This window comes from Nannobrachium achirus, assembly GCF_963921795.1.
Source record: "Nannobrachium achirus genome assembly, chromosome: 18".
Lineage (NCBI taxonomy): Eukaryota > Metazoa > Chordata > Actinopteri > Myctophiformes > Myctophidae > Nannobrachium > Nannobrachium achirus.
In genome coordinates this window covers 59,771,989-59,799,246 of record NC_137825.1, presented here as the reverse complement: position 1 = coordinate 59,799,246, position 27,258 = coordinate 59,771,989, and the positions used below count along the sequence as shown (strand labels likewise).

Here is a 27,258-nt window from a genome sequence, read left to right as displayed (position 1 = left end):
TCTGCTATTTTCAAACATTTTGTAATTTTACTTTTGGTACTTTAAGTACTTTTTGATGCCAATACTTTCATACTTTTACGCAAGTAGATTTTGAATTCTGGACTTTTACTTGTAACAGAGTACATCTATATTGCAGTATTGATACTTTTACTTAATGTGAGTACTTTTTCCACCACTGGGAGAGACAGACAGACAGTAGGAAAGCAGCGGAGGAGACAGTTTAGGAACAGACAGTAATTAGGAGACCTGTGCGTTTCAATTAGGGGTGTAATGATATAGTAACTGAATCGAGAAATCGATATTAATTTGCAATGATCTACTATACCGTTTGCAAAAGCAAAATATCGTACCACTTTGGCTTTGCATCGTATCGTATCGTTTTAAAATGCAGTAATCGGTATCGAATCGTTTTGCAATGCAAATAATTGATTGTATGTAAACTAAGTATTTGTGCCTTGTATTTGGCAAATTTAAGAGGGAAAATGAAAAAGAGGGGTTTAATTACCTTTCCATTGCATATACGCTAGCTACTCTTGGTCTATTGATAAATATGTGTAATCTCTGTGTTCATGTCAAAGTGGGTTTGTACATATGTGTTGAAATATAATATCCATGTATTTGCTAGATAATCACCGCATTTACTTCCATAATAATAGATTTTTTACACGTTTTATACATATTTCATTTCTTTGCTAAATAGTTACTATATCGATTTTAAATCATTGAATCGTATCGTATGGTATCGCCATGAATGAACCAATATCGTCCATGTATCGTATCGTCAACCATGTGTCGTGATGTGTATCGTATCGTTGTTCAAATGTATCGTTACACCCCTAGTTTCAATCCCAGCTACAGTACAGTACACATGTGCTTGCAGCTCTAGGTTCTTAACCAGACCATGGAGGGTCTTTTGAAGGAGTGGGGGTCTGGCTGATAGGCCAGTGTGGTTCCCATTACCAACTAAACCCAGGCTGTGTATCTCTTGTGGTCAGACTTTCCTCCATGCATCTACAGTGTCTTGGGGAGGCGGCTGAGTTGTGTGGCCGTTTAATCTCGGAGGCAACTTGTGGCAACGATGGTGTGTGTGTGTGTGTGTGTGTGTGTGTGTGTGTGTGTGTGTGTGTGTGTGTGTGTGTGTGTGTGTGTGTGTGTGTGCGTGCGTGTGCGTGCGCGTGTGCGTGTGTGTGTGTGTGTGTGTGGTTTTTCGTGTGCTTGTGCGCTAGGGCATTAACAAAAAAGTCGACAAGTCGACACAGTCGACTTCATTACACAAGTCGACTCCCACCAGTGAAAGTCGAAAGTCAAAGTTGAAAAAAAAAAACGTTCTATTGTGAAAATAGCAGATCTACATGCTCACAACGCCTTGTAAGCATGTAGATCGGCTATTTTCACAATTTCTGCCTCTATATATTTGACAATTTGGACAATGTTTAATTTGTTATTTTAGAGGTATTAAAAAGTCCTTAAATTGTCACTTTGGAAATATGCAGATACCCTCTATGCACTTAAACCTTATGTTGGTTTGTTTACTGTTGAGTGAGAAAACAATGTTTCACATTAAGTTAATCATCTGGTGACCCCCCAAAATAATTGGGGGGTCGTGTGTGATGTGATGACATCATCAAACGATAAAGTCGACTTCAACTCAACGTTTTACTGAGTCGAGTCGACTTGCAAAAATCACAAGTCATTAACGCCCTAGTACGCATGTTTGTTGCTATGCCCGAATGTCCCCACAAGTATTATGTGGAATTTGAGAGATAGACATTGTGAGAACAATTCTCCTGGTCCGTACAAGAGTGTGATAACCTGGCAGAAGAGACATGGTTATTTATGGTTTAAAACGATTTTCGGAGTTATAGGCTATAAGATTCAGGTTGGGGTATAAGGGGGTTGAGCTATGGCAACTGTATTGTACATCGGTGTAGAAAATGTCAGACATATAAGCTCACGACTCGTTGCAGTGCAATGTGTTGTGAGCTTGTAGACAGTGTGGGGGGGGGGGGGGGCTTCACCCCCCTGGTGAAGGCTTAGCACCCCCTAAGCCCCCCACCCCACACACCCAATTGTGATGACAAATATTTAAGGAACAAATAAATTAAATATGTGAAAGACAATTGACTGACTTCTATGTAAATCATAATATAAAACTGTACTTTTTTTATGCTGGAAAGCATCTTCAGCCTCACAAAAACCCTATTTGATCACCTACAGTACTCAGATGTGGAGCTGAAAACTATCAATGATCTGGTCTGTTCAGTTATCAATACCCTAAGCCAGAGAATCTTGTTTATCGTATTAGTATTATTCATTATTGTTTGTTACCAAAATTCATTAGCCCCTGCTCTAAAAAAGCCAGCTCCCCCATAGCCCCCCCAGTCCCAATTCTCTGGAGCAGCCACTGCTTGTAGATGTGCTACTTTTGCGTGCGTGCGTGGTGTGGTGTGGTGTGGAGAACTAGTGACTCCATACCCCCTCTCTGATGAGGCTGCTCTGGGAGGTACTTGGCAAAGCGTGCCTGGGTGGGATACGGGTGGTTTTGGCTCAGTGAGGGGAGTCAGGGGAATTGATCTCTCTTTATCCATGGATGGTTGGCTCTGCATGGAACATATGGTCGCTGTCAATGACTAGCCCTGTGTTCTTCCCCCGTAGCTTTAAAGACAGCTCCTTACTCGGTGATCTCATCTGTCAATAGTTCTTCATAATATGTACTCATCCATGTACATTTGATTCTGTCCAGAAAGTTTCAAACATACTGTAGACCAGGGGTGGCCACACAAAAATGGAAAAAAAAGTTTCCTTTCTTTGGAATAGCGATGCTGACGTTTCATGAGGGCAAACGCACTTGGAATTGGCCCATAGTGAAAAGAAAAAAAGCTTCCCCCACATTATGTAGCGAAGTTGTAGGTTTTTTAAAGCTACTGACATTGGCAGTCAAAAAACTCTTGAAAACAAAGCACTGCATTGTGGGTTTGCCTATAATAGAATCGAGAGAGATGACCGCCTTCTGTCAAGTAAAGGGGAGCACACACTGGACGCAGGCGGCTGCGTAGCGTCGCGGTATCGACGCACGTGAAGTGCCGCGCGGTAACCCCAACTGGATGCGGCGCGCTGCCACACAGCACATCCATTTCCCCCGGTGGGGAGAACCATGGGAGAACATGTTCACCACGCGGCAACACTGGAAAAATAGAACATCGGCATATCGTGCGGCAGGCGAGGCGGCACACTTTTCCCCTACTCATATCTCCGACACCGTTGCCCCTATCCATGCCAAACTTTGCACACACACTCCTTGGCTGGCAAACCACAACCTCCACCCCTCATTTCTCACATGCCCCTCTTCTAGCGCCACCATGAGGTCGGTTCTTGCAAAACATATTTTTGGACAGTGCTCCTAAAGATTTTACCCTAAAATCACGCAAAGTGGTACGCAGTATCTCTACAGTCATGTCATCAACATGGATCTGTCCCATTTCCCATATTCCCTCCTTATTGGCTACCATTGCCATCTAAAGTTGTGTATGCTAGCTGACGGTCGCTTATCTCCCGATTAGGGAGTCTTACTGGTGTTATTTTATTGTTTTCGACATGTGGTCTACCTGCACAGCCTTTGTGATCTACTGGTAGATTACAATCTACCTTTTGGGCACCGCTGCACAAGAACTGAACAGAGAAGTGTGTGTGTGTGTGTGTGTGCGTGTGTGCGTGCATGCGTGCGTGCATGCGTGCGTGCATGCGACGTGCGTGCGTGTTGGGGTGGTTGAGTGCCATGCTCGTGACCTCTGCAGCACGCTCTGTTTATGGTGATCAGGGGGTTTGCATCAACACGGCCCCTACTGCCAAAGTACCCACTAAGTATGGGCTTCAAACCCATGACCTTCTGGGTTACTAGCAGTGGCGGCTCCGGGGGGGTAGAGGGGGCTTTGATGAAGGCGTAGCACCCCCTAAAGCCCGTATCATAGTCGGGTCCGCGGTGGAAGGCTTTACACCGCGGTGTAGTCTTTTCGAGTCTTTTTGAGTCATGAAACTACAACGTTACATCATTCCTTGCGGTGGAGAGCTTTCCACCGTGAGTCCCAACACATCTCTCTGTTTTTACTATCAGACAGACAGGCTCTACATCCCGTTCACTGATTGGTCGACCTGAACCGGTCTAGACGGGGTAAAGGACTTCACCGTGGGCCGTGACTATGATGGCCTGCACTTATTTTCTGACTTGAGGTGGAAAGCTTTCCACCTCAAATTTGCGGTGGATAGGTCTCCACCGTACACTCTGATACGGGCTTAAGCCCCCCCACCCCACAAACCCAATACTGATGAAAAACATTTAAGGAATAAATAAATAAATAAAATGTATATGAATATGTGAAAGACAATGACTCACTTCTATGTAAACCATACGATGAAATTATACTTTTTATGCTGGAAAGCATCTTCAGCCTCACAACAACCCTATCCGATCCTCAGATTTGGCGGTGGAAACCGCCAATGATCTGGTCTGTTCAGTTATCCATAACCTATAGGTGCGAGTGAATCACGTTTGTCACATCAGTACTATTCATTGTGGGCTCGCCAGTACCTGGCGAGCACACTTTAGATATTGTCATTATTTATTTATTTATTTGTTTATCTAGTAAGTAGACGGGATTTTCGGTTCCTTTCTACTCCTACATACTTAGTGAGAAAATGAAAATAAAAACATCAATGTGTTCAGTTTACAGTGGCGAAGTGTGCTATCATTTTCTATAGCAATCGGCCAAATGGTGGCGCTGTAGGAAGCCTTCGAAAGTGCGATCTTTGAACAGGTATAGCTCATGCTGTGTTTTAGGTACAGCCATGAAACCTGTATACACGTATGCGTCTCCTCATGCCGAACAACTTTTACCCTCTAACTTTTGACCTCTGACCTTTAGGTCTCCCACAATTCGGAATTATATGAAAAACAGTAAAAATCTATCTCCTCCTGGGATTTTCGCGTCAAGTGCACGAAACTTTTTTTCACATGAACTTTGAACCTATATCTACACAGGCTATGTGGTGAGAAGTTTGTACGTTAAATAATGATTTTTTAATAATTCAATATATGTTGCGGTTTTATGCAAATTATTCTTCGGCCTCTAAATCATACATGCAAAGTTACACGTTCATGGCATTTGGCAAAGATGTGGAGGGTTAGTCAAAGTATCACTGAAACCAATTTTATTCCAATTGGCCAAAGGGGGGCGCTATACGAAGCGTCTGAAAATTCAAACTTCAAACAGGCATAAGTCATGACTCGTTTCGTTTGAAGACATGCAACTTGTTACACGCGTGCTTTGACTCAAGCGGAAGACATCTGTGTTGTTGTTAAGTAAGCTCCGCCCTTCGATTTTCCGCCATTTTGAGCAGTTTGTAAAACGCGTAAACCCGCTTTTATTCTGGAATTTTCGCGTCACGTGCACAAAACTTTTTTTACGTGAACTTTGGACCGATATCTAAAGATCTGTCAGATCGGATTTCTTTAACATTGAAACATGCTTTTTTAAATAATTCAAACAATATTGCAGTTTTATGCAAATTATTCTTCTGCCTCTAAAACATACATACAAAGTCACATTTTCATGACAAAATAGTGTAGAGGGTTAGTTCAAATATCACTGAAACCAATCTTACCCCAAATGGCCAAAGGGGGGCGCTATATAATTTTGAGCAGTTTGTAAAACGCTTAAACCCGTTTTTATTCTAGGATTTTTTTTGCAATTTGCATGAAACATTCTACACGCAATCTAAGGACCTTTATCTAACATGCCTATGAAGTGCACACAAAAAAAAAAAATAATAATAATAATAAATCTAGCTGCAAGCAGCGATAAAGTGGCCAAAGCCAAAAACACCTCAAATCATGAACACAGCCTGCAATGTGCGTGAAATCTTGCAAGCACATTCCCAATAGGTCAAGGAACAGATACCACCCTTCTCACATTGGCCTGTTATAGCGCCACCAGCGGGTCAACTTTTGCACAACACATTTTTGGAACAAAATGGACCAATCTTTGACGTCAGTAACGTCAAAGTGAGCACTGCCTGCGATCTTGACATTTTGTACTTTTATAGCCATTGTTTTCTGGCTTGAAGCGAGCCCACAATTGTTTCGAAGGAACAATATTTTTCTAGTTATTGTTTGTTGCCAAAATCAATTAGCCCCCGCTCTAAAAAAGCCAGCTTCCCCATAGCCCCCCCCCCCCCCAGTCCCAATTCTCTGGAGCCGCCGCTGGTTACTAGCCCGCTCCTCTGACCTCCCGACCCCGATGGGTTCCAGGGTTTTGGGGTGGGGTCCCCCCTCCCCTGTGGTTTGGTTTGCAGAAGGAAAAAAAGGGAAACCACACAGGGAAACCGATGAGGAGATGAAAGAGGTAGAAAGTGAGCGGAGAGAGAGAGAGAGAGAGAGAGAGAGAGAGAGAGAGAGAGAGAGAGAGAGAGAGAGAGAGAGAGAGAGAGAGACGGACAGACAGGAGAGAGAGAGAGAGAGAGAGAGAGAGAGAGAGAGAGAGAGAGAGAGAGAGAGACGGACAGACAGGAATGCTGACAGCAGGAGACGGAGGGCAGAACCGTAGAGGCAGGGGCGTCACAAGGGGTAGGAAAGTGGGACTGAGTTACTGGGGCCCAAGGTGGAGGGGCCCTGAAAAATAGCAGATATACAAGCTCACAGCGCGGCACCGAGTGCCGCGCTGCGAGCTTGTAGATCTGCTATTTTTGAAAAGTTGTGAAAATGTGCGCAAATCTTTGAATACATGTATTTTTTCAGTGAACATTTGTAACTCAAATTTTGCTTCTGGGGGGTCCCTGGAACTAAATATTTTGAGACGGGGGTCCTTCACATGAAAAAGTTTGAGCATCACTGACATGGAAACATAGGTTTCTTGGCACACATTTTCAAGATTTTTCAAAAATAGCAGATCTACAAGCTTGCAGCGCGGCACTCGGTGCCGCGCTGTGAGCTTGTATATCTGCTATTTTTCAATAGTTAACATTCATGGGGGGCCCCCAGTGAATCCTTGTACCCAGGGCCCAGAATTTGGTGTGACGCCCCTGCGTAGAGGAGTTGAAAACCCACAACCAGTGAATAACATAAAACCTGGGTTCATATGTCGCTCACTGTACCAAAACAAAGCAAGCCCCTGGGACAAAGAAAAGCATGTTCAAACAGATAATAACTCAGTTAAAGCTGAAATCCAGAGCCTTATTTTAATGAATAAAATATTATGTTTTGTATCTGCATGGTAGAGTGAGTAAGTAAGGACACTTTATAAAGTGCCTTTTACAATGCAGACTTGTCAGAGGTTTTCTTGTTGACAAGAGACTGAAGGTCTCCCCTTGCCAAGCGGGGATCGAAACCTGCGGTTTTCCCCAGGAAAATACCAATGAAATGCTGTGTATTTTATTCATTTATTTCAAGCTAGGGCATTCACGAATAGTGATTTTTAGTAGTGCTTGTTAGGGTGGGGGTCCCCAGTTAAAATATGTTTATTTTGGGGGTCACAGCCTAAAAGGGTTTGAGAACCCCTGGTATAGAGCATTAACAAATGTACACCAGGGGGTCTAATGTTCCTAGACACGAAAACCAGAAAAAGTACAAAACTATGGCACCGCCTCTTTAAAGGACCACTTCACCACTTTTCAACCTATCTTCATATAATTGGTCATAACTAATATTAATAGGAGGGCTGTGGGCAGTTCAGAAACCCGCCTACCAGTGACATCATCGATGGGAAATCCAAGTTAACAGATATAAACTGCAGGCTTCCTATTCCTGAAATGTTACCTTTGGTTTCTGAACGGCCCACAGCCCTCCTAAGAGAGACAGACTGAGTAGAATTTTTTTTTTAGCTATTTTATCGTGAACATGAGGACCAAAACATTTGCCATTTTTCGTGACCAATTATATGAACATAGGTTGAAAAGTGGTGAAGCCGTCCTTTAAAGGAGTAGTTCACCCCCAAAATGACCAACATTTTTTCTATTGATTACTCACACCATGGAGACTTGAGTTCAATAATATTTTTGTTTTCTTGACTCATTCCTAAGACAAAAATTTGATTACAATAAATCTACCCCCATTGATTCCTGAATTTGATTACAATAAATCTACCCCCATTGATTCCTGATGGGGACCCAAATGCATTTGGTTCCCCATCCGGAATCAATGAGGGTAAATTTACTATAGTATATATATTTTTTTGTCTTAGGAATGTGAAAAATACCCCAAAATATCCATGAACTCAAGTCTCCATGGCATGAGTAATCAATAGAAAAAAAATATTTTTGGGGGTGAACTACTCCTTTAAGGGAGAGAGCTATTTTGATTGCTAGTACGACTTATATCTTCAATAGGGAATAATGGGATCATCAGTTTAACTCATCCACTGCATATGACGAGTTTGACGAGCTATAGTTATGGGTCCACTCTGCTTATGACGAGTATGACGAGTTATCAATTAGCTTTAATAACTATAAAACAAAAAAGTATGATCGCCGATTCGCCGTCCATAGCGCTCTATGGAACGGCCCTATTCACAAAAAACGGATCTGGATGTTCCAGACCGGAAATGGGGGGGCGGGACAACGACGCCTGTATCCTGTCTGCCGAAATCCCATCCGGTTTAATGTTACACAACACCAGCGTGGCGCTCCGTCGGTTTCGCTTTCGGAAATGGCAGGCTGTTTACCGTCGTAGCTTACCGTGACTGGATCGTATTGTGAATGGAATCGGTGAACCATCGCGCAATGGATTCGCGCGCGCGCCCACGTTAAAGGTTGCTACTTACACACTCTGCAGTAGTGATGATATTGCTACTTACACACTCTGTAGTGGTGATGTGAACATTGCTGGTGATGAAGGTCAGGCCTTCGTTCATGCTGACTTGAAGATAAATCACCCTGAAACGACACAGACAAGGAGGTGAGAATGTCTGCGTGCTTGGCATTCATACATGTTAGAGCCCGTTGAGGCTCTGAGGACAACATAGCCTTGTTCCAGACCCTGAATCGCTAGCCACACCACTTTACATTTTTGTTTCTGCGATTCAGGGGTCTGGAAGTGCTCTCATTGAAGAGGTTTTCCTCGTTTGGAAATCCGTACGGCGAATCAGCGTCGCCCATCCCAGAAACTGCTGTGGATGAAAGCACGTTCAGACTGAATAATGGAGTGAAACGAAATGTCAATTCAATTCATAATGCAAGCAGATACAGTATGTTGGAAAGAACCACTGCACAGATGCATGGATACTAGTGTACCCACATCCAAGTGCCAAAGTATGCAGGACAAATAGCAACATATAAAATATAATAAAGTCCACTGTTTATTGCCTAAAGCAGGGGTCTTCAACGTTTTCAGGCCAAGGACCCCTTAGTTGAGAGAGAGATGAAGCAGGTACCCCCACAATATTTTCATAGATTCCATATAGTTTCATCGTTTGACAGCACGATTATCAGTGTATTTTGGGTTCATGTCAATTTGTGTTTTCAGATATTTAACCACTTGAACTGTCAATACTTAATAAACTTGAGCTTTCACTCTATACTTAGTTTTCCACCTCTAAACCAAACCTCTTTGCCGAAAATAGCTGAGCTTGTAGATCGGCTATTGTTGGCTACAGTTAACAGAATATGGACACTAGGGTTCAAGTTGTTAATATAAAAAGGATTGTACGATTTGGAGGACCCCCTGTAGTAACTCTGAGGACCCCCGGACCCCATGTTGAAGACCCCTGGCTTAAAGGACAACACCACCCTAAATACTGTAACATATAGGCTAATTTTCCTACTTATATTGATCCAAAATTACTTTAGGGCGGCGTTGTCCTTTAAGGATAAGGATCTTAGGCTACGGTCACACAGAGCTTTGATTCTGCCAATTATTATTTATTTGTTTTGCCTCCACAGATAAAGAAAAAAAAAAGAAAAAAAAGAATGCTCCATTCCCATTGAAAAGCATAGGCGGAATCCAAGTTTGGTGTGACTGCAACTAAGCACAGTGGCGTCAGTTCAGAAAAAGCTAAGGTATGGCAACATGACTGGTGTCTTGCACGTGCCCCCTCGCACGCGTGCAAGACACCAGTCATGTTGCCATACCTTAGCAACAGGCACGATTACAGTACATTTTATTATTTGCCCCTGTAGCCAAGGTATGGCAGCTGCCATAGCTTGCCATACCCAATTGACGCCTCTGACTAAGCATCAAAGTGTGGACCTTATCGTCACTGTCGGGCAGAAACCTCGTATCTCCAAGTTTCAAATGTGTATGTTTTTTTTGGTAAATTAAAGCCCTACATCAGGGGTCCCCAAACTAAGGCCCGGGGGCCGGACACGGCCCGCCTCCACATTTGACCCGGCCCCCTGAACAATGACGCAAAAAAAAATAAAAAAAATGTTGCTACTACAACCTCACTTTGCCCCAGTCATAGAACGTGAATGTGAGCCCCCCAGAACGGAATAATGGCAAAAGGGTTGGGTAAGACTAAGAGAAAAATGTATTCAGAATGAAGGGTATTTAACCCGCAGTGGACACACGATTATTCTTTTGTTCAATGCAAAGAAAAGGCTGTTTGTCTCATCTGTCAAGACATGGTGGCGGTATTCAAAGAATACAATCTGCGCCGACATTATGAATCCCGTCACAAAGACAAGTATGATAGCTTGCAAGGCCAAATGCGAGCAGACAAACTCTCAAAGCTAAAAAGTGGACTGTTAGCTCAGCAGACTACATTTGTAGCCAAACTCAGCTGAACCAATCGTCAGTTCGGGCCAGTTTCCGTGTTGCTCAGCTGATCGCAAGCTGCGGTAAACCTTTCACTGAGGGAGAGTTTGTCAAGAAATGTTTGAATGTTGTTGTGGAGGAGGTGTGTCCCGAGAAGAAAGATGTCTTTAATGCCGTGAGTCTGTCGGCGAGTACAGTCACCAGACGCGTTGAACCCCTGCTATAGGCACCCCTGCGATCGTCACACTTTATCTGTTACAAACTGACCCTGGCCCCCCATCAGAGAAGGGAAAAGTTATGTGGCCCTCACTGGAAAAAGTTTGGGGATCCCTGCCCTACATCATCAAATGTAGTGAAAATAGAAGATCCAGAAGCACACAACGCCTCGCAGTGTACTTTGTCTATTTTCACTATTTTAAACCATTTTTAAAATGATAAATACAAACCGAATGGTTTTGGACATTGAGCCCGAATTGCGGTCGATCTACATGAGTAAATTCACAAATTCAAAACATTGTGAAATCCAGAACAATTTGAGGTGAATTCTGTGAGTTATGATAACTCTCTCTGCTCTCTCTGTTATAATTTTCTCTTGGAAGCTTTCAATAAAACATTGACTCATCGTGCTTTCACCCTTGTGTAATCTTTAGTGGGCCTAGAAAGCTCATTTTTAATAGCACATTTCCATGACAACAGCTCATAGCCAAAGTTTATTTCCTGCCAGTTATTGGCAGTGGCGTCAGTTCAGAAAAAGGTAAGGTGTGGCAACATGACTGGTGTCTTTCGCGCGCGTGCAAAAGACAGCAACAGGCAACAGGCATGATACATTTATTTTAAGAAGTACATTCTATTTTTTTCCCCCAACATTTCTACTGTTTCTTGGGCTGGATATGGCAGTCTGGAACAGTTGTTCAAGTGCGGCTAAACTTGGCATAATATGTGCCACAATTAACAATAATGAATTGCACCTGTGCAGCTGACCTGCGGAACCTGGGAATATACTATTCTGTCAAGATGGGGAGAATATAATTATATTACCTTGTTAAATTTTGCATTTGTAGTTATTTTAATGTAATTTAACAACATAACCAGCACAGATAGACAAAGAGACATTCAAGGATTTATATTTTAAAGTAACTTGTATTCTCCCCCCTGGACCCGGGGTATGGCAGCTGCATACCCCTACCATACCCAATTGACGCCCCAGGTTATTGGTATTATAGCGACTTTAGCAAACACTGCAACAGGAAATCGTCTCGGGTGCTTTTAGGACGTTTAATGTTTGAAAAGCTCTGTCGTGTCTCTACACGGTTTCTCTCTCTCTGTTGTTTGAGTTGTCTGTGTCAAAATGGAAAAATACAGTGGATATACCCTTCCTAACAGCTGAAGGATCTTTTACTGTGATCAACAACAGAATAATTAAAACCCACTTGAACCCTGGCGTCCCTACTCTGTTCATGTGTAAAGGGAAATACTAGTGGGCCTAGTATAGAGCCAAACTAAGTATATAGGTAGGGTTTGAGTGGTCATAACACTAGTATAGAGCCAAACTAAGTATATAGGTAGGGTTTGAGTGGTCATAACACTAGTATAGAGCCAAACTAAGTATATAGGTAGGGTTTGAGTGGTCATAACACTAGTATAGAGCCAAACTAAGTATATAGGTAGGGTTTGAGTGGTCATAACACTAGTATAGAGCCAAACTAAGTATATACTGTAGGGTTTGAGTGGTCATAATACTAGTGGGCCTAGTATAGAGCCAAACTAAGTATACTGTAGGGTTTGAGTGGTCATAATACTAGTGGGCCTAGTATAGAGCCAAACTAAGTATATACTGTAGGGTTTGAGTGGTCATAACACTGAGAAAAAAACATTGTTTCTGCCAAAATGCCCCTTTATAGGAAACCCCATAAAAGTGGGACTCAGTTACTAGGGCCCAAGGTGGAGGGGCCCTAATAATGTTATACTTTGAAAAATAGCAGATATACAAGCTCACAGTTGCAAGCTTGTAGATCTGCTATTTTCGAAAATGTATGCAAATCTTTGAATATATGTAATATATATATATATATTTGTAACTCAAATTTTGCTTCTCGGGGGTCCCTGGAACGAAATATTTTGAGATGGGGGTCCGTGGCCAAATACATATCATTTTGGGGGTCCTTCACATGAAAAGGTTTGAGCACCACTGACATAGAAACATAGGTCTTTCCAAAAACCTCAGAAGGATTTGAACTATTCAAAGGCTTTTGACGAATTTTCAAAACTAGCAGATATACAAGCTCGTATAAGTCTGCTATTTTTCAATAGTTAACGTACAAAACAATGCGTAATAATGCGTTCCCAGTCTAAATGGGTTAAACCTCCTCCCCCCTATGAAGAACATTCATGGGCAGTGAATCCTTGTATACGCAGGGCCCAGAATTTGGTGCGACACCCTTGAGGAGAGGGTTAGAGAGGATGGGTGGAAAAAACTATTCCGAGAACAGTGTTACCAGATGGGAAATGTTGAATTATCGTACCGGAGGCTCAGAATTATCGTATTTGACATGAAACTATCGTACACGGCCAAAAAAGAGAAAACACTCGCGTAAAAACGTAATTTCACCAAAAAATGCGTCTTTAGTGTAAGAAACGACCTCGTTTTAGACTCCTGCGTGACAAAAAAGCATCAGATTTGCTGTGTGGAGGCAGGCAACTTCTTGGAGCTTACACAAATAAAAGCCTGGTCTGGAAAGATGCAACCAGTGTTTTTAATGCCTCCAAGTACAGATCTAGGGTCAGATTGACTGATTTCCTGGCTTATTTTGAGAAGCCAAACCAGATCCCAGATCAGCAGCCAGGGAAAATAGTGAATTCACGCTCTTTTTGATGATATGCCGAAATTATCGTACATTTGGGCATTTTTGGAATTATTGATCGTACATCGTACAGGGGGTCAAATTATCGTACAAATACGATAATTATCGTACGTCTGGCAACACTGTCCGAGAATCCCCTGCTGACCCAAGGTTTCTGGGAGTGCTGCTCCAACACATACTGATGAAAGGCATAGTTTTACCTTCCCCCCCTGGACTCTCATTATGCTCTGTGGGCTTTTTGAAGGAGCACTTTATAAAAAGGCTCGGCACACTTTAACCCATTTAGAACGGGTACACTTTATCATTATTTTATGCTTTAACTATTGAAAAAACAGCAGATATACAAGCTCACAGCGCGGCACCGAGTGCCGCGCTGCGAGCTTGTAGATCTGCTATTTTTGAAAAATCGTGAAAATTATAATTTTGAACCCGATTCTATAAGTGTCTTTTTGAATCCTTCTAAGACTTTTTGAGAAAACCGATGTTTCTATGTCAGCAATCTGGCTATAGCCATCGTCAAAGAAAAGGTCCTTTTCACTTAACTGGAACTCAGTTAGTCTGTTCTTGAGAGACTACTGTGTCAGTGGTTCTCAAACCTTTTCATGTGAAGGACCCCCAAAATGATATGCATTTGGCCACGGACCCGCATCTCAAAATATTTAGTTCCAGGGACCCCCCAGGAGCAAAATTTGAGTTACAATTGTTCGCTTTGAAAATACATCTATTCAAAGATTTGCACACATTTTCACACCTTTTTCAAAAATAGCAGATCTACAAGCTCGCAGCGCGGCACTCGGTGCCACGCTGCGAGCTTGTATATCTGCTATTTTTTCCACTGGTTAAAGCATTCAATAATTCTAGGCCTAAATGGGCTAATGGGCTCTGGCGTGTTTAAACGTAGACCCTTTTGACCTGATAAGACTTATCTCGTTTCCTGACATAAAAGGAATAGTCTAGAATAGATGGACGTAGGGTGGATTTTTTTTTTGCGACACCTGTTTTTTCTTCATCCTTGAAGGGTATATTTTAAGATTCTGCCAGGTACCAAGCTGAAATATGTTCTCATGGGGTTCATTTTTAATGCTTTCTTACACCTACCCATTCACTTACTATACAGGGAAAAAAGCCCCCCCCCCCAAACAAATCTTTAAAGGGGGCGTGACACGGCCAAAACAGCTAATTATGGCTATCAAATTAGCATTTTTTTTTAATGATGTCATGTACCCCCATGTTAAATTATCCAATCAAATGATGCTGCCGACACGCCCATACAGCTACAGTAGCTGTATGGGCGTGTCGGCAGCAACACAGAGCCCCCATACTGCATACTTTGAGCTCCACCCCCTTTCCAAACCGTTTCAACAAAGACCACGTGACCTACTGTACCATAATGTTAAATTTCGGCCGGTGTCACCACTCCTTTAAGTAGTATGTGAGGGGTCTAACTAGGGTTTTTTTTTTCATGATTCTGAATCCATTGCAAGCATTTGTTTTACACAAAAAAAAACATGGTTTTGTGGGGCCGTTTTTAGCCCAAGGACTGTTTTGTGCAAAACAAATGCTTACAATGGATTCAGAATCATGAAAAACCCCTAGTTAGACCCCTCACACGCTACTTAAAGAAGATGTTTTGGGGGGGTCTTTTTTCCTATATAGTAAGGGAATGGTTAGGTGCAAGGAATCATTAAAAATGAACCCCATGAGAAGGTATTTCAGCTTGGTACCTGGTAAAATCTTAAAAAAAAGAAAAATCCACCCTATGCGCATGGACCCCCCTTTCCTACTAGACTAAATGGGCTCTGGCGTGTATAAAAGTAGACCCTTTTGACCTGATAAGACTTATCTCGTTTCCTGACATAAAAGGAAAGACGGCGAGATTTTGTGGAGAACGAGAGAGAGAGAGAGAGAGAGAGAGAGAGAGAGAGAGAGAGAGAGAGAGACGGAACCCGAGAGTGGCAAAGAGAGCGAAGACAGACGGATGCACAGGCAGACAGACAGACAGACAGACAGACAGACAGACAGACAGACAGACAAAGGCTGGATATGCATTAAGCATATTTCACTGACAACAAACAGCTGGCGGTTTGGACCACAAAATTCTCCAGAGAAGAGACACGTACATGTGTTTAGGGTGTGTGTGTGTGTGTGTGTGTGTGTGTGTGTGTGTGTGTGTGTGTGTGTGTGTGTGTGTGTGTGTGTGTGTGTGTGTGTGTGTGTGTGTGCATGCAGGGGCGTCAATTGGGTATTGGGGTCCCCCCTGGATCCAGGGGGGAAAATTAAAGTTACTTTTAAATAGAAATCCATGAATTAAATTACAGTAAAGTAACTACAAATGCAAAATGGCCACTTTAACAAGGTATTATAATTATATTCTCCACACTCTGACAGAATGGTATATTCCCAGGTTGTGCAGGTCAGCTGCACAGGTGCAATTCATTATTGTTAATTGTAGCACGTTCACTAACGGGATGGTGTTTTTTACTGGTGTTTCAGTCCGAGTGTGGGGAAAGGGTGCGTTCGGAAATGCGCACCGGACTGCGCGGGCGTTTATCGTGGGCTTGCCCAGGCCTTACGGCCTGGGCATAAATATAACGATTGCATTCACCACGGCTTCGTAACTCGCGCGGCGCTCCGCCGGCCGCGCGGCCCTGGCCCGCTCTTCGCGGCCACTCGCGCCTGCGGCGCTCGGGGGCGAAGAGCAGGACCAAGGTCCGCTGGCCTTCGCGCCGCTTGCAATGTCGTGGACAATAAAACGAGCGCACCCTTTCATACACTCTGACTGAATCACCAGTAAAAAACACTCTCTCGTTCACTAACATGCCAAGTTTAGCTGCACTTGAACAACCGTTCCAGGCTGCCATATCCAGCCCAAGAAACCGTAGAAACGGGGGGAAAAATAGAATGTACTTCTTAAAATAAATGTATCATGCCTGTTGCTAAGGTATGGTAACATGACTGGTGTCTTGCAATACACCAGTCATGTTGCCATACCTTAGCTTTTTCTGAACTGACGCCACTGTGTGCATGCGTGCGTGCGTTATATCCTTATTAAACAGAGAAAATTCCTTGCTTTTCGACCCGACCCTTCTCTGTGTTCCTGCATTTGCTGCGGTGCATTTTGTGGGCAGGCACCAGCCTGGCACGCCCGTGGCCCATACTGCCCTACAAAGGCAGAGTGCAGTAACTACGTTTTGGGACACACGACTTATTTGTGTCGCCCAACGGTCAAATTAGCCTTCATGATATTGGGGGATGAACAATTCCCTCAAGAACAGATGTACAATCAGTGTAATATCACTTTTATATCTTTATCTCATTTGGCTGATAAGCTGTAACACTTTTAAACCCATTTTTTGGTGAAATTCGAAAACGTAGTTACTGCACTCTGCCTTTGTAGGGCAGCATACAGATGGTCTATTACCAAAAACACAGGGTACGTGTTTTCTGACATGAACATCACTGTTTTGCCGGTAAACTCTGCGGACGAGGCCAACGGCACGATCCCTCGAGGGTTGACGTTTTAGTCGTTTTCACACAGTTGAAGTTCTTTTTCATGCTAATGAAAAGAGAGCCCTTTTTACAATTTTTCTGTTACACGGTCAATTGCTCATTATGTATTCATTTATACATAAATGTAACCAAATCAATTTGCACACTCTTTCTTAACAATGTTCTGTTGTGAGTTCATATAATGCAGTAAAAAGAATATCCTGTGTATAGCCTAACCTCGAATGTTATAGTGTGTGGCCTGACATAAAAGGCATTGTTTTCAAAACCATACGGGCTGTGCATGGACGGTTGCCACAAAAATAAAAAGTATTTTACATATTTTTTGTATTATTGATCGCCGGTCCCGAGACAGACTAGCCCAACGCCATCGCATGACCTTGACTATGCAGTTGACCTTTAGTCTCGGACACAAAGAGACAAAGGACGGGAACTACTGCTGGCAGTGGGAATGGAGCGCGGGAAGATCAAACTCAAGCTCAATGCCAAGAAAGCCGCCGTAAAGGCATTTAACACGAAGGACACAACCATAGCTGTACCGCCAGCGTGATGGAGCTAGAGCCCAGAGGTAGTCAAGGACTTCAAATAACTCGGTGCCTGGATTTCCTTGACAGAACGGGATCTGAAAGTCTGAAGGGCTCTTGTCGTGGAATGCCTCGTATGGGATGAGGATGTTGTGGAAATGTGATATGGGAGATGACCTCAAGAGGCGTCTGTTCATGGCTACAGTGGCATGAAGACAGCAGGAAAAGGCCCTGGATGGCGTCTACACAAGAATGCTACGAATGATGGCAATTGATGAAGCATACTGTAGTGTGACCCGGAGGCCAAACGCGACCCGAGGACACATTTTTTACGGCCCACGGCTTCATTCCTAAATTGTGTAAGACGCCTCAGGGCGACATGCGACGTCACGCCAATTCTTTGCCATCTGTCAAGTGATGTATATCGGACCAGTTACCCATATATGGAGACCCCTGGTACCCATACAGTATATGGAGATCCATGTACTGCATATGGAGATATGCTGTGAGAGCCCAAAGATGCTTACTCAGTGAAAGTCCTATGATGTCTATGACATCTGACATCATAACCCTTTTATGCCCATACATGGAGATCCCTGTCTGTAGAACCAGCCACACATATACTAATTCTGTACAAAGCAGGACGCTGGAGTGTTGGAGAGAAAAGAGAAGGAATAGTGAAAGAGAGAGAAAGATCTGACCCAGAGAACATGATGTGAGAATGATGTGTAGGAAAACACTGAGAGATGAAGGTGTGCACGCACGCACGCACCCACACACACACACACACACACACACACACACACACACACACACACACACACACACACACACACACACACACACACACATGGATGGGGTTGTTGCCACAAGGCTTTGATCAAGGGAGAGAGAGAGAGGAGGGGGGGGGCACAAGAGAGAAGGGGAGACAGAGAGATTGATAGAGAAGGAATGAACAAAGGAGAGGTGAGCTGAAGATAGGAGGAACATATGGGAGGAATGGAAAACGAGTGGCGTGTACAGAAAGGAGGTCAAATGCTGAAGGATGAAAGGATGGAAGGTTTATTGGTGGATGGGGGAGAGAGAGAGAGAGAGAGAGAGAGTTTTTCTTACTGCAGAACTGACTTGAGATGTTTAAAGCTGAAACTTCATGTCCTACCCAGGCAGTGTTGGGGAAGTTAAAGTTACATGTAACTGAGTTACGTAACTAAGTTACATTTTGATGTAACTTGCTGGTAACTGAGTTACATTCATATTTCTGTAACTCGTCAAGTAACTGAGATACATTTTGGGTCATTTTTGGCTCAAGTTACGAGTTACAAGAAATACAAGCAAAGTCATTTTTTTACATTTAAGTTTTGTTAATGACGATCAAATGTCCTCAACAGATCATACTTTTCTTCTTTTTTTAACTTTATTTTAGGAACACAGATGTTTACTAAAGAAAATGTCAACCTTTTAGAATTAAAACATAAAACTCAGTTGAGAGGCATATTTCTGCTGGCATGTGACTTTTTTTGTAGGATATTATATTTTGTTTCATGTACACCAAATGTACATTCTCAATTTAACGCTGAAAGAAAAAAAAGTAACTCAAGTTACTCAAGTTACTTTTTCTATGTAATTTGAAACTTTATAAGTTACATTTCTCCAGGGGCATAACTTTAACTTGATCAAGTTACTGCCATGGTGAGTTACTTGTAACTGTACAAGTTACGCTTTCAAAGTAACTTCCCCAACACTGTACCCAGGAACCTCTGTCTCTCCCGCATGGGTCCCTTTACGTTTTGTTTCCTACAATTTGTTTTTTACAGTAATTGTTATTATGTCAAAACATGTTCAATAAACATTCCACACAATGATTTTTGGCTTGCAGCTTGTAGATGTGCAGTTTTCACTAGTTTGGGTCCTGGGCAAACTGTCTAATTTCGTTTTCACCAAACATGGTAGAAGAGGCCACACGATACCGCTCTTTCAAGACACAATTCCCCTCTCTAGTCAGGGGAGATATTGGGCCCTGTTTTCCGTCTGTGCCTTGCTTAACCCTTATCAGTAAACGTCGTTGTCTTCTTCTTTACTATTTTTTAAAAACATTTTGAAAATATCTCAAATAGCCGATCTACGCACATTGACACGTTGCGAGCTTGTAGATCGACAATCAATCAATCAATCAAACATTCAATCAATCAATCAATCAATCAATCAATCAATCAATCTTTCTCTCTCTCTTCCCTAGCGGGTCCTCAGAGTCACTACAGGGGGTCCTCCAAATCTTTGTGTGATAGAAACTTTTTTTCTCCTTTTTTTATATTAACCACTTGAAACCTATAGCATCCATATTCTGAGAAAACAAATAGAAGATCTACAAGCTCGCAGATTGTAGATCTGCTATTTTTGGCAAAGAGCTTTGGTGTAGAGGTGGAAAAAGAGCAGACTAAGTACAGAGTGAAAGGTAATGTTGTATAAGTATTGACAGTTCAAGTGGTTAAATATCTGAAAACACAAACTGACATGAATCCAAAAAAAAAGAAATACACTGATGATTGTGCTGTCAAACCTTTAAACTATATGGAATCCATGAACAGTTTTGTGAGGGTCCCTGCTTCATCTCTCTCTCAACTAGCCCTTTTCTGCAATCTGTCTCTTTCTCGCTCTCCTCTGCCAGTCTCATCCTCTCTCTCTCTCTCTCTCTCTCTCTCTCTCTCTCTCTCTCTCTCGCTCGCTGTGACCTGTTGAACTTGTATTTTTCCATAAAAAGCCCTGGGTGCGGGGGTTGGGGTGTGTTACTGTTGGAGCCGATCTGGGCTCTGAAAGAGTGTCTTGTGAGAGCAGCTGAGCACAGGGTTAGGGCTGACGGATGTTAATGCTACGCTGACAGACACCAAGGCCACCGGCACTATGGAAATATCAACAGCTAGCAACAGTGCTTCTAAAGCAGAGGCAGGGGCGTCACAAGGGGGGAGGGAAGTGGGACTGAGTTACTAGGGCCCAAGGTGGAGGAGCCTTAATTATTTTATACTTTAGCTATTGAAAAATAGCAGATATACAAGCTCACAGCGCGGCACCGAGTGCCGCGCTGCGAGCTTGTAGATCTGCTATTTTTGAAAATGTGTGCAAATCTTTGAATATATATATATATATATATATATATATATACTGTATATATATATATATATATATATATATATATATATATATATATATATATATATATATATATATATATATATATATGTTTGTGTATTTTTTTTTTCTTTTTCTTTTTTTTTCTATTTCTAACTCAAATTTTGCTTCTGGGGTCCCTGGAACTAAATATTTTGAGATGGGGGTTCGTGGCCAAATACATATCATTTTGGGGGTCCTTGACATGAAAAGGTTTGAGCACCATTGACATAGAAACATAGGTTTTTCAAAAAACCTTAGAAGGATTTGAAATATTGCAAGTTATTCACTTGCACAAATGTTCACGATTTTTCAAAAATAGCAGATCTACAAGCTCGCAGCCGAGCTTGTATATCTGCTATTTTTCAATAGTTAAAGCACAAAATGTGAGTGGATCCTTGTACCCAGGGCCCAGAATTTGGTGGGACACCCCTGAGGAGAGGAGTGAAAGAGTTGAAGCGACTGTTGTCGAAAACTAAAAGTTTCCATTTTAGACGGGATTATTCGTTTATAAGCTTTTTCCTGAGCAAGTTACAAAGTCAAAGCAGGAAAGGTTTGAGTGTCCTGCAGCCCAGAGAGTGGGGCGAGATAATCATACTTGAAAGACAGCAGGAAAGCTGAGAGGGAGACAGTGTAGGAGAGACAGATAGTAGGAAAGCTGAGAGGGAGACAGTGTAGGAGAGACAGACGGTAGGAAAGCTGAGAGGGAGACAGTGTAGGAGAGACAGATAGTAGGAAAGCTGAGAGGGAGACAGTGTAGGAGAGACAGACGGTAGGAAAGCTGAGAGGGAGACAGTGTAGGAGAGACAGATAGTAGGAAAGCTGAGAGGGAGACAGTGTAGGAGAGACAGATAGTAGGAAAGCTGAGAGGGAGACAGTGTAGGAGAGACAGATAGTAGGAAAGCTGAGAGGGAGACAGTGTAGGAGAGACAGATAGTAGGAAAGCTGAGAGGGAGACAGTGTAGGAGAGACAGACGGTAGGAAAGCTGAGAGGGAGACAGTGTAGGAGAGACAGACGGTAGGAAAGCTGAGAGGGAGACAGTGTAGGAGAGACAGACAGTAGGAAAGCTGAGAGGGAGACAGTGTAGGAGAGACAGATTGTAGGAAAGCTGAGAGGGAGACAGTGTAGGAGAGACAGATTGTAGGAAAGCTGAGAGGGAGACAGTGTAGGAGAGACAGATTGTAGGAAAGCTGAGAGGGAGACAGTGTAGGAGAGACAGATTGTAGGAAAGCTGAGAGGGAGACAGTGTAGGAGAGACAGATTGTAGGAAAGCTGAGAGGGAGACAGTGTAGGAGAGACAGACGGTAGGAAAGCTGAGAGGGAGACAGTGTAGGAGAGACAGACAGTAGGAAAGCTGAGAGGGAGACAGTGTAGGAGAGACAGACGGTAGGAAAGCTGAGAGGGGGAGACAGTGTAGGAGAGACAGATAGTAGGAAAGCTGAGAGGGAGACAGTGTAGGAGAGACAGACGGTAGGAAAGCTGAGAGGGGGAGACAGTGTAGGACAGACAGATAGTAGGAAAGCTGAGAGGGAGACAGTGTAGGAGAGACAGACGGTAGGAAAGCTGAGAGGGATAGCATTAGTGTTATTACAGTAATGATCCGGGTTGACTTATTTTACACATCAGGTTTCTCTGGTAAAATACTTATATCCAGTTGTTAATCGTTGTTAATTATCTTGTGTTAGTTGTTAACCATCTTCATATGGTTCCTGTAGGAGGACAAACATGACACAAACATTCTTAACGCTTTCCAATGCTGTAAAAATGTGTAGAATAAATATAAAATTTAAACATTTCTATCAACGAAGATTTGCGTCATAGCCCGGACACAGGTTTCTTTCAGCTCGGCGTGGTGCCAGGCAGGTGGCTGTTGCAAACATACCGGCGGGTGTGTGATGGGCCATGAATCCCAAATCTGATTTCTTTATTGTATTTCTATAATTTCATCAATGCAACGAAACATAAACATAATATTGTAATGGAAGTTAAACTTATAGCACCATCGTATAGCAGAGTAGTCACGTGGTGTGTCATTCTCTCCAGCAGGGAAAATAAACATTTAATCATGAATGCTCATTATGTATTTGTAGCCTACTTAGTAATTTTGAAAATATGCAAATATAGCTAATATAGATCAGCTCAGCTGCACAGGTGCAAATCATTATTGTTAATTGTGGCACGTTTACTAATATGCCAAGTTTAGCTGCACTTGAACAACTGTACCAGACGGGGAAACCTCGCTCTTTCGAACGACCGTCATTTCGACAAAGGAGCGTCGGGAGGGTTAGCGACAGTACAGAGGTTAGGTTTAGGGTAAGGGTTAGAGTTGGGTGTCGAAAAGATGACATGTAGTACCGTAGAAACAGGGAGAAAAATAGAATGTATGTCTTAAAATAAATGTATCATGCCTGTTGCTAAGGTATGGCAACATGACTGGTGTCTTGCACGCGTGCCTTCACGCGCTTGCAAGACACCAGTCATGTTGCCATACCTTAGCCTTTTCTGAACTGACGCTTTAAACTGCTGTTTTGTATTGTCTCTCAAGTCTAAGTTAGTTCCCAATTAGACTGCAGAGCACAGCTGGAGTGCTCTAAAACTGTTATGAATACAGTTCACATGACATTAGAACATTGGTTAAATGCCATCTAGCACTGGGAGGTGGTGCTGCTTGGATCCAAATGAAACACTCTTGTTTAAAACCACATCACTCATTGCCCTGGTATGGAGAGAGCCACTGGCAGTGGTGTGGATTTTGTCGACTAAACTATGAACGAAAAATGTTTGTCGACTGGGTTTTTTTCACTGACGAAAACTAAATCAAAACTGAGCTGTGATGACTAAAACTAAGACTAAATATATTGACTATTTCGTCAACAAAATATAAACTAGACTAAAATGTTAGGGAGGGACTAGTGGAGTAATTTTATGTTTGGTTGCTCTCAGGTGTTGTCTGCGACGCGTTGTGAGCTTGTAGATCGGCTATTTTCAGCACACAACCAAGTGTAAAATCAGTCATTAGGATGCCATCAAGGCCTGCCAAAATACATTTTAGTTGACTAAATCAACTGTAGATTTAGTCACCTAAAATCGTATGACATTTAATCGACTAAAATTAGACTAAATTCAAACTTTTCAGGTGACTAAATTATGATAAACTCGACCTTTGCAGTCAAAAACAACATTGCCTGGCAGTGGTTTAAAGTGAATACGTAGATTTAAATAAGTACTGTACTTAAGTACAATTTTGAGATATTTTTACTTTAGTGTATTTTCAATACTTTTACTTTTATTTCACTACATCTCAGAGGCAAATATTGTACTTTTTATTATTATAAAACATACATTAACCACTTCAACCATGTTCAGACTTTGGCTGTTTGAAAATAAATGATCCACAGGCTCACAACTTCAGAGCTATGTAGATCTCCTAACCCTAATTTCAAAAGATCTCAATACATTTTTGTTATGCATTATGATAACTTGCAAAATGGGACATTATGCATGAATTACTTTTACTTTTGATACTTAAAGTATATTTTGATGCCGATACTTTTGTACTTAACCCTAACCCTAACCCTCAAGTAAACTTTGTTTGGCACAGTCACACCACACTTTTATTCTACCTATGAGGGCAGATTCTGCCAATGCATTTTAATGGGAATGGAGCCGTTTGCTGCCATTTGCGGATTTCTGAAAAAAAAATCCCCATTGAAATGCATTGGCATAATCCGCCCTCATACTGTAGGTAAAAGTGCAGTGTGACAACATTTCAACATTGCAGTATTGTTACTTTTACTTAAAGGACGACTTCACCACTTTATAATTGATAAAATATCATTTTTTCTACTCATCTGTGTATCATAGGAGGGCTCTGGGGAAGGAAAATTATTTTTATTATCACGAGAACAATGGCTTCCATTATAACATTGTAACTTTTCAGGACCAGTAAGACTCCCTAATGGGGAGATAAGCGAAATGGGAAATGGGACAGATCCATGTTGATGACATCATGACTGTAGAGATACTGTGTACCGCTTTGCGTGATTTTACGTCAAAATCTGTAGGAGCAGTGTCCAAAAATGTTTGGGAAAAAATCGCCCTGATGGTGGCGCTAAATGGGACAGATCCATGTTGATGACATGACTCTAGACATACTGCGTACCCAGGATTAGAAAGCCTAAAGTATCTATTAGCTTGGATTCCCATTGATGATGTCACTGGCAGACAGGTTTCTGAACTGCCCACAGCTCTCCTATGAGACACAGACTGAGTAGAACAAAATTGTGCTTTTTCTTTATCATGAACATGACCAATGAACAGGACCAATTATATGAAGATAGGTTGAAAAGTGGTGAAGTCTGGTGAAATTTGTGTGATAGAAGCTTTTTTTCTCCTTTTCTAAATTAACCACTTGAACCCTAGTGTCCATATTCTGAGAACTTTAGCCAAAAATAGCAGATCTACAAGCTCACAACGCCTCGCAGCACGAGGCGTTGTGAGCTTGTAGATCGGCTATTTTCGGCAAAAAGCTTTGGCGTAGAGGGGAAAAGAGCAGACTAAGTACAGAGTGAAAGGTCAAGTTTATCAAGTATTGATGGTTGAAGTGGTTAAATATCTGAAACACAAATTTAGATGAACCTGATGCACTGATGATTGTGCTGTCAAACGATGAAACTAAACTATATGGTATCTATGGGTTGTGGAGGTCCCTGCTTCATCTCTCTCTCTCGACTAAGGGGTCCTTGGCCTGAAAACGTTGAAGACCCCTGCTTTATGTAAAGACATTGAGTACTTTGTTTTTTTCCACCACTGGCCACTGGAACTAGATGCATTGAGGCTGACTGTGGGTTATATAGACGTGCCATGTGCACCTATAATCTTCCTCTCTAAGCCATTCTTCTGAGCCACGTACTGTACTGTACTGTACTGTACTGTACAGTATACAGCATATATGTGAGATCTACAGCAGAGGAATGTGGACTTCGATATGGCTCATAAACCCAGCTAATGTATGGCAGGCTTCTGTCTTTGCTCTCTCTGTGTGTGTGTGTGTGTGTGTGTGTGTGTGTGTGTGCGTGTGTGTGCGTGCGTGCGTGTGTGCGTGTGTGTGTGTGTGTGTGTGTGTATGAAGGTTAGGGTTGGAGTTATGCCTGATTTCTACTTAGAGCTGGTGTTGCGCTGCAAATAATGCGCACTAGAAAAAAAATAGTTGATCTCCAAGCTCACACCACTGTCGCACCGCGTTGTGAGCTTGTAGATCGTCTGTTTTCGGCTTTAGGTTTAGGGATTAAAAATGCACAAAAATGACACTCTTAAAACGCCGTCCTTAAACACTGAGGTCCTCACACAAGTATAGTCATGCAAACGTGCGTGTGCGTGCCAATGTATCCGAGGCCACAGAATGTGCTCCAAGACACACAAATAGTTCCTCACGCAGAAAGCACAACACTTATCCTCGTAAAGGCCGAGCCCCCCAGGGTCATCCGAGAACCAATGAAATGTCTTCTCCTTGTTAAATTAAACTCCCTCCTCCGCACAACCGGTGTATTTTGGTTCATACCCTGCCTGTGTCCCTCTATAGCAGGGGTTTTCAAACTTTTCAGGCCGCGACCCCCAAAATAATCAGATTTGAACTGGGGACCCCCCCCCCATCCACCCTGATGAGCACCAAGAGTTGAGGCATTACATTTTGTTTTACACAGACACGGTTCTATTGTGACAATAGCAGCTCACAAGCAGCATGTAGCATGTAGATCTGCTATTTTCACAATTCCTGTCTCTAATATTTGACAATTTGACCAATATTTAATTAGTCATATTAGAGGTATTAAAAAGTCCTTACATTGTCACTTTAGAAACGTGCATAAACCCTCTCTATACACTTAAACTGTACGTTGGTTCGTTTACTGTTGAGTGAGAAAACAATGTTGCAAATTAACTTAATCATCTGGGGGACCCCCATGGGGGTCCCGACCGACAGGTTGAGAACCCCTTCTCTATAGCAGTGGTTCTCGAAGTAGGGTCCTCAAGGAGCCTTGAGGAATTTCCAAATGGACCCTGGCATGTCTCTAACTCGGAGAGTGCACTCTCAGAGTTATGGGGGTCCTTGAAATCTTAAAGTTTGAGGTCCACTTCTACAGCGTGGTTAGGACTGAGTCCAACCACTACAGTATCCATATACCGTGCACTATCCTCAAGGCCAGAGTGTACAAATGGACTGTGGGAGATGGTAAAATGAACCCTGCGAAAGAGTAAAACATGCCAAGAGGGAGATAGATGTACAGTACTTACTTTCCTATTTCGTCGATGACAGGAGCTGGACACAGTAAGAATGTGTCTTCTATTCCAGCAGGCTTTTCATCTGAGAGAGAGAGAGATGAGAACTTTGAGATACAGAGCTTCACCACACACACTGTTTAAAGTTGCTATATGACTCCGCGTCATCAGCGCCCACACGTCTCA

General features: G+C 42.5%; 1 protein-coding gene across 1 annotated transcript in view; it reads right to left on the bottom strand.

Annotated features, from left to right (window-relative positions):
- antxr1c (ANTXR cell adhesion molecule 1c) overlaps positions 1-27,258 on the bottom strand; it is a gene marked incomplete at both ends in the record, with an annotated part of 156,242 nt that overhangs the window by 34,938 nt on the left and 94,046 nt on the right. Inside the window, 2 exons of the mRNA XM_080747017.1 lie at positions 8,844-8,922; positions 27,088-27,157. Coding sequence (XP_080603143.1) covers positions 8,844-8,922; positions 27,088-27,157 — 149 coding nt within the window. The remainder of the gene's footprint in view (positions 1-8,843; positions 8,923-27,087; positions 27,158-27,258) is intronic.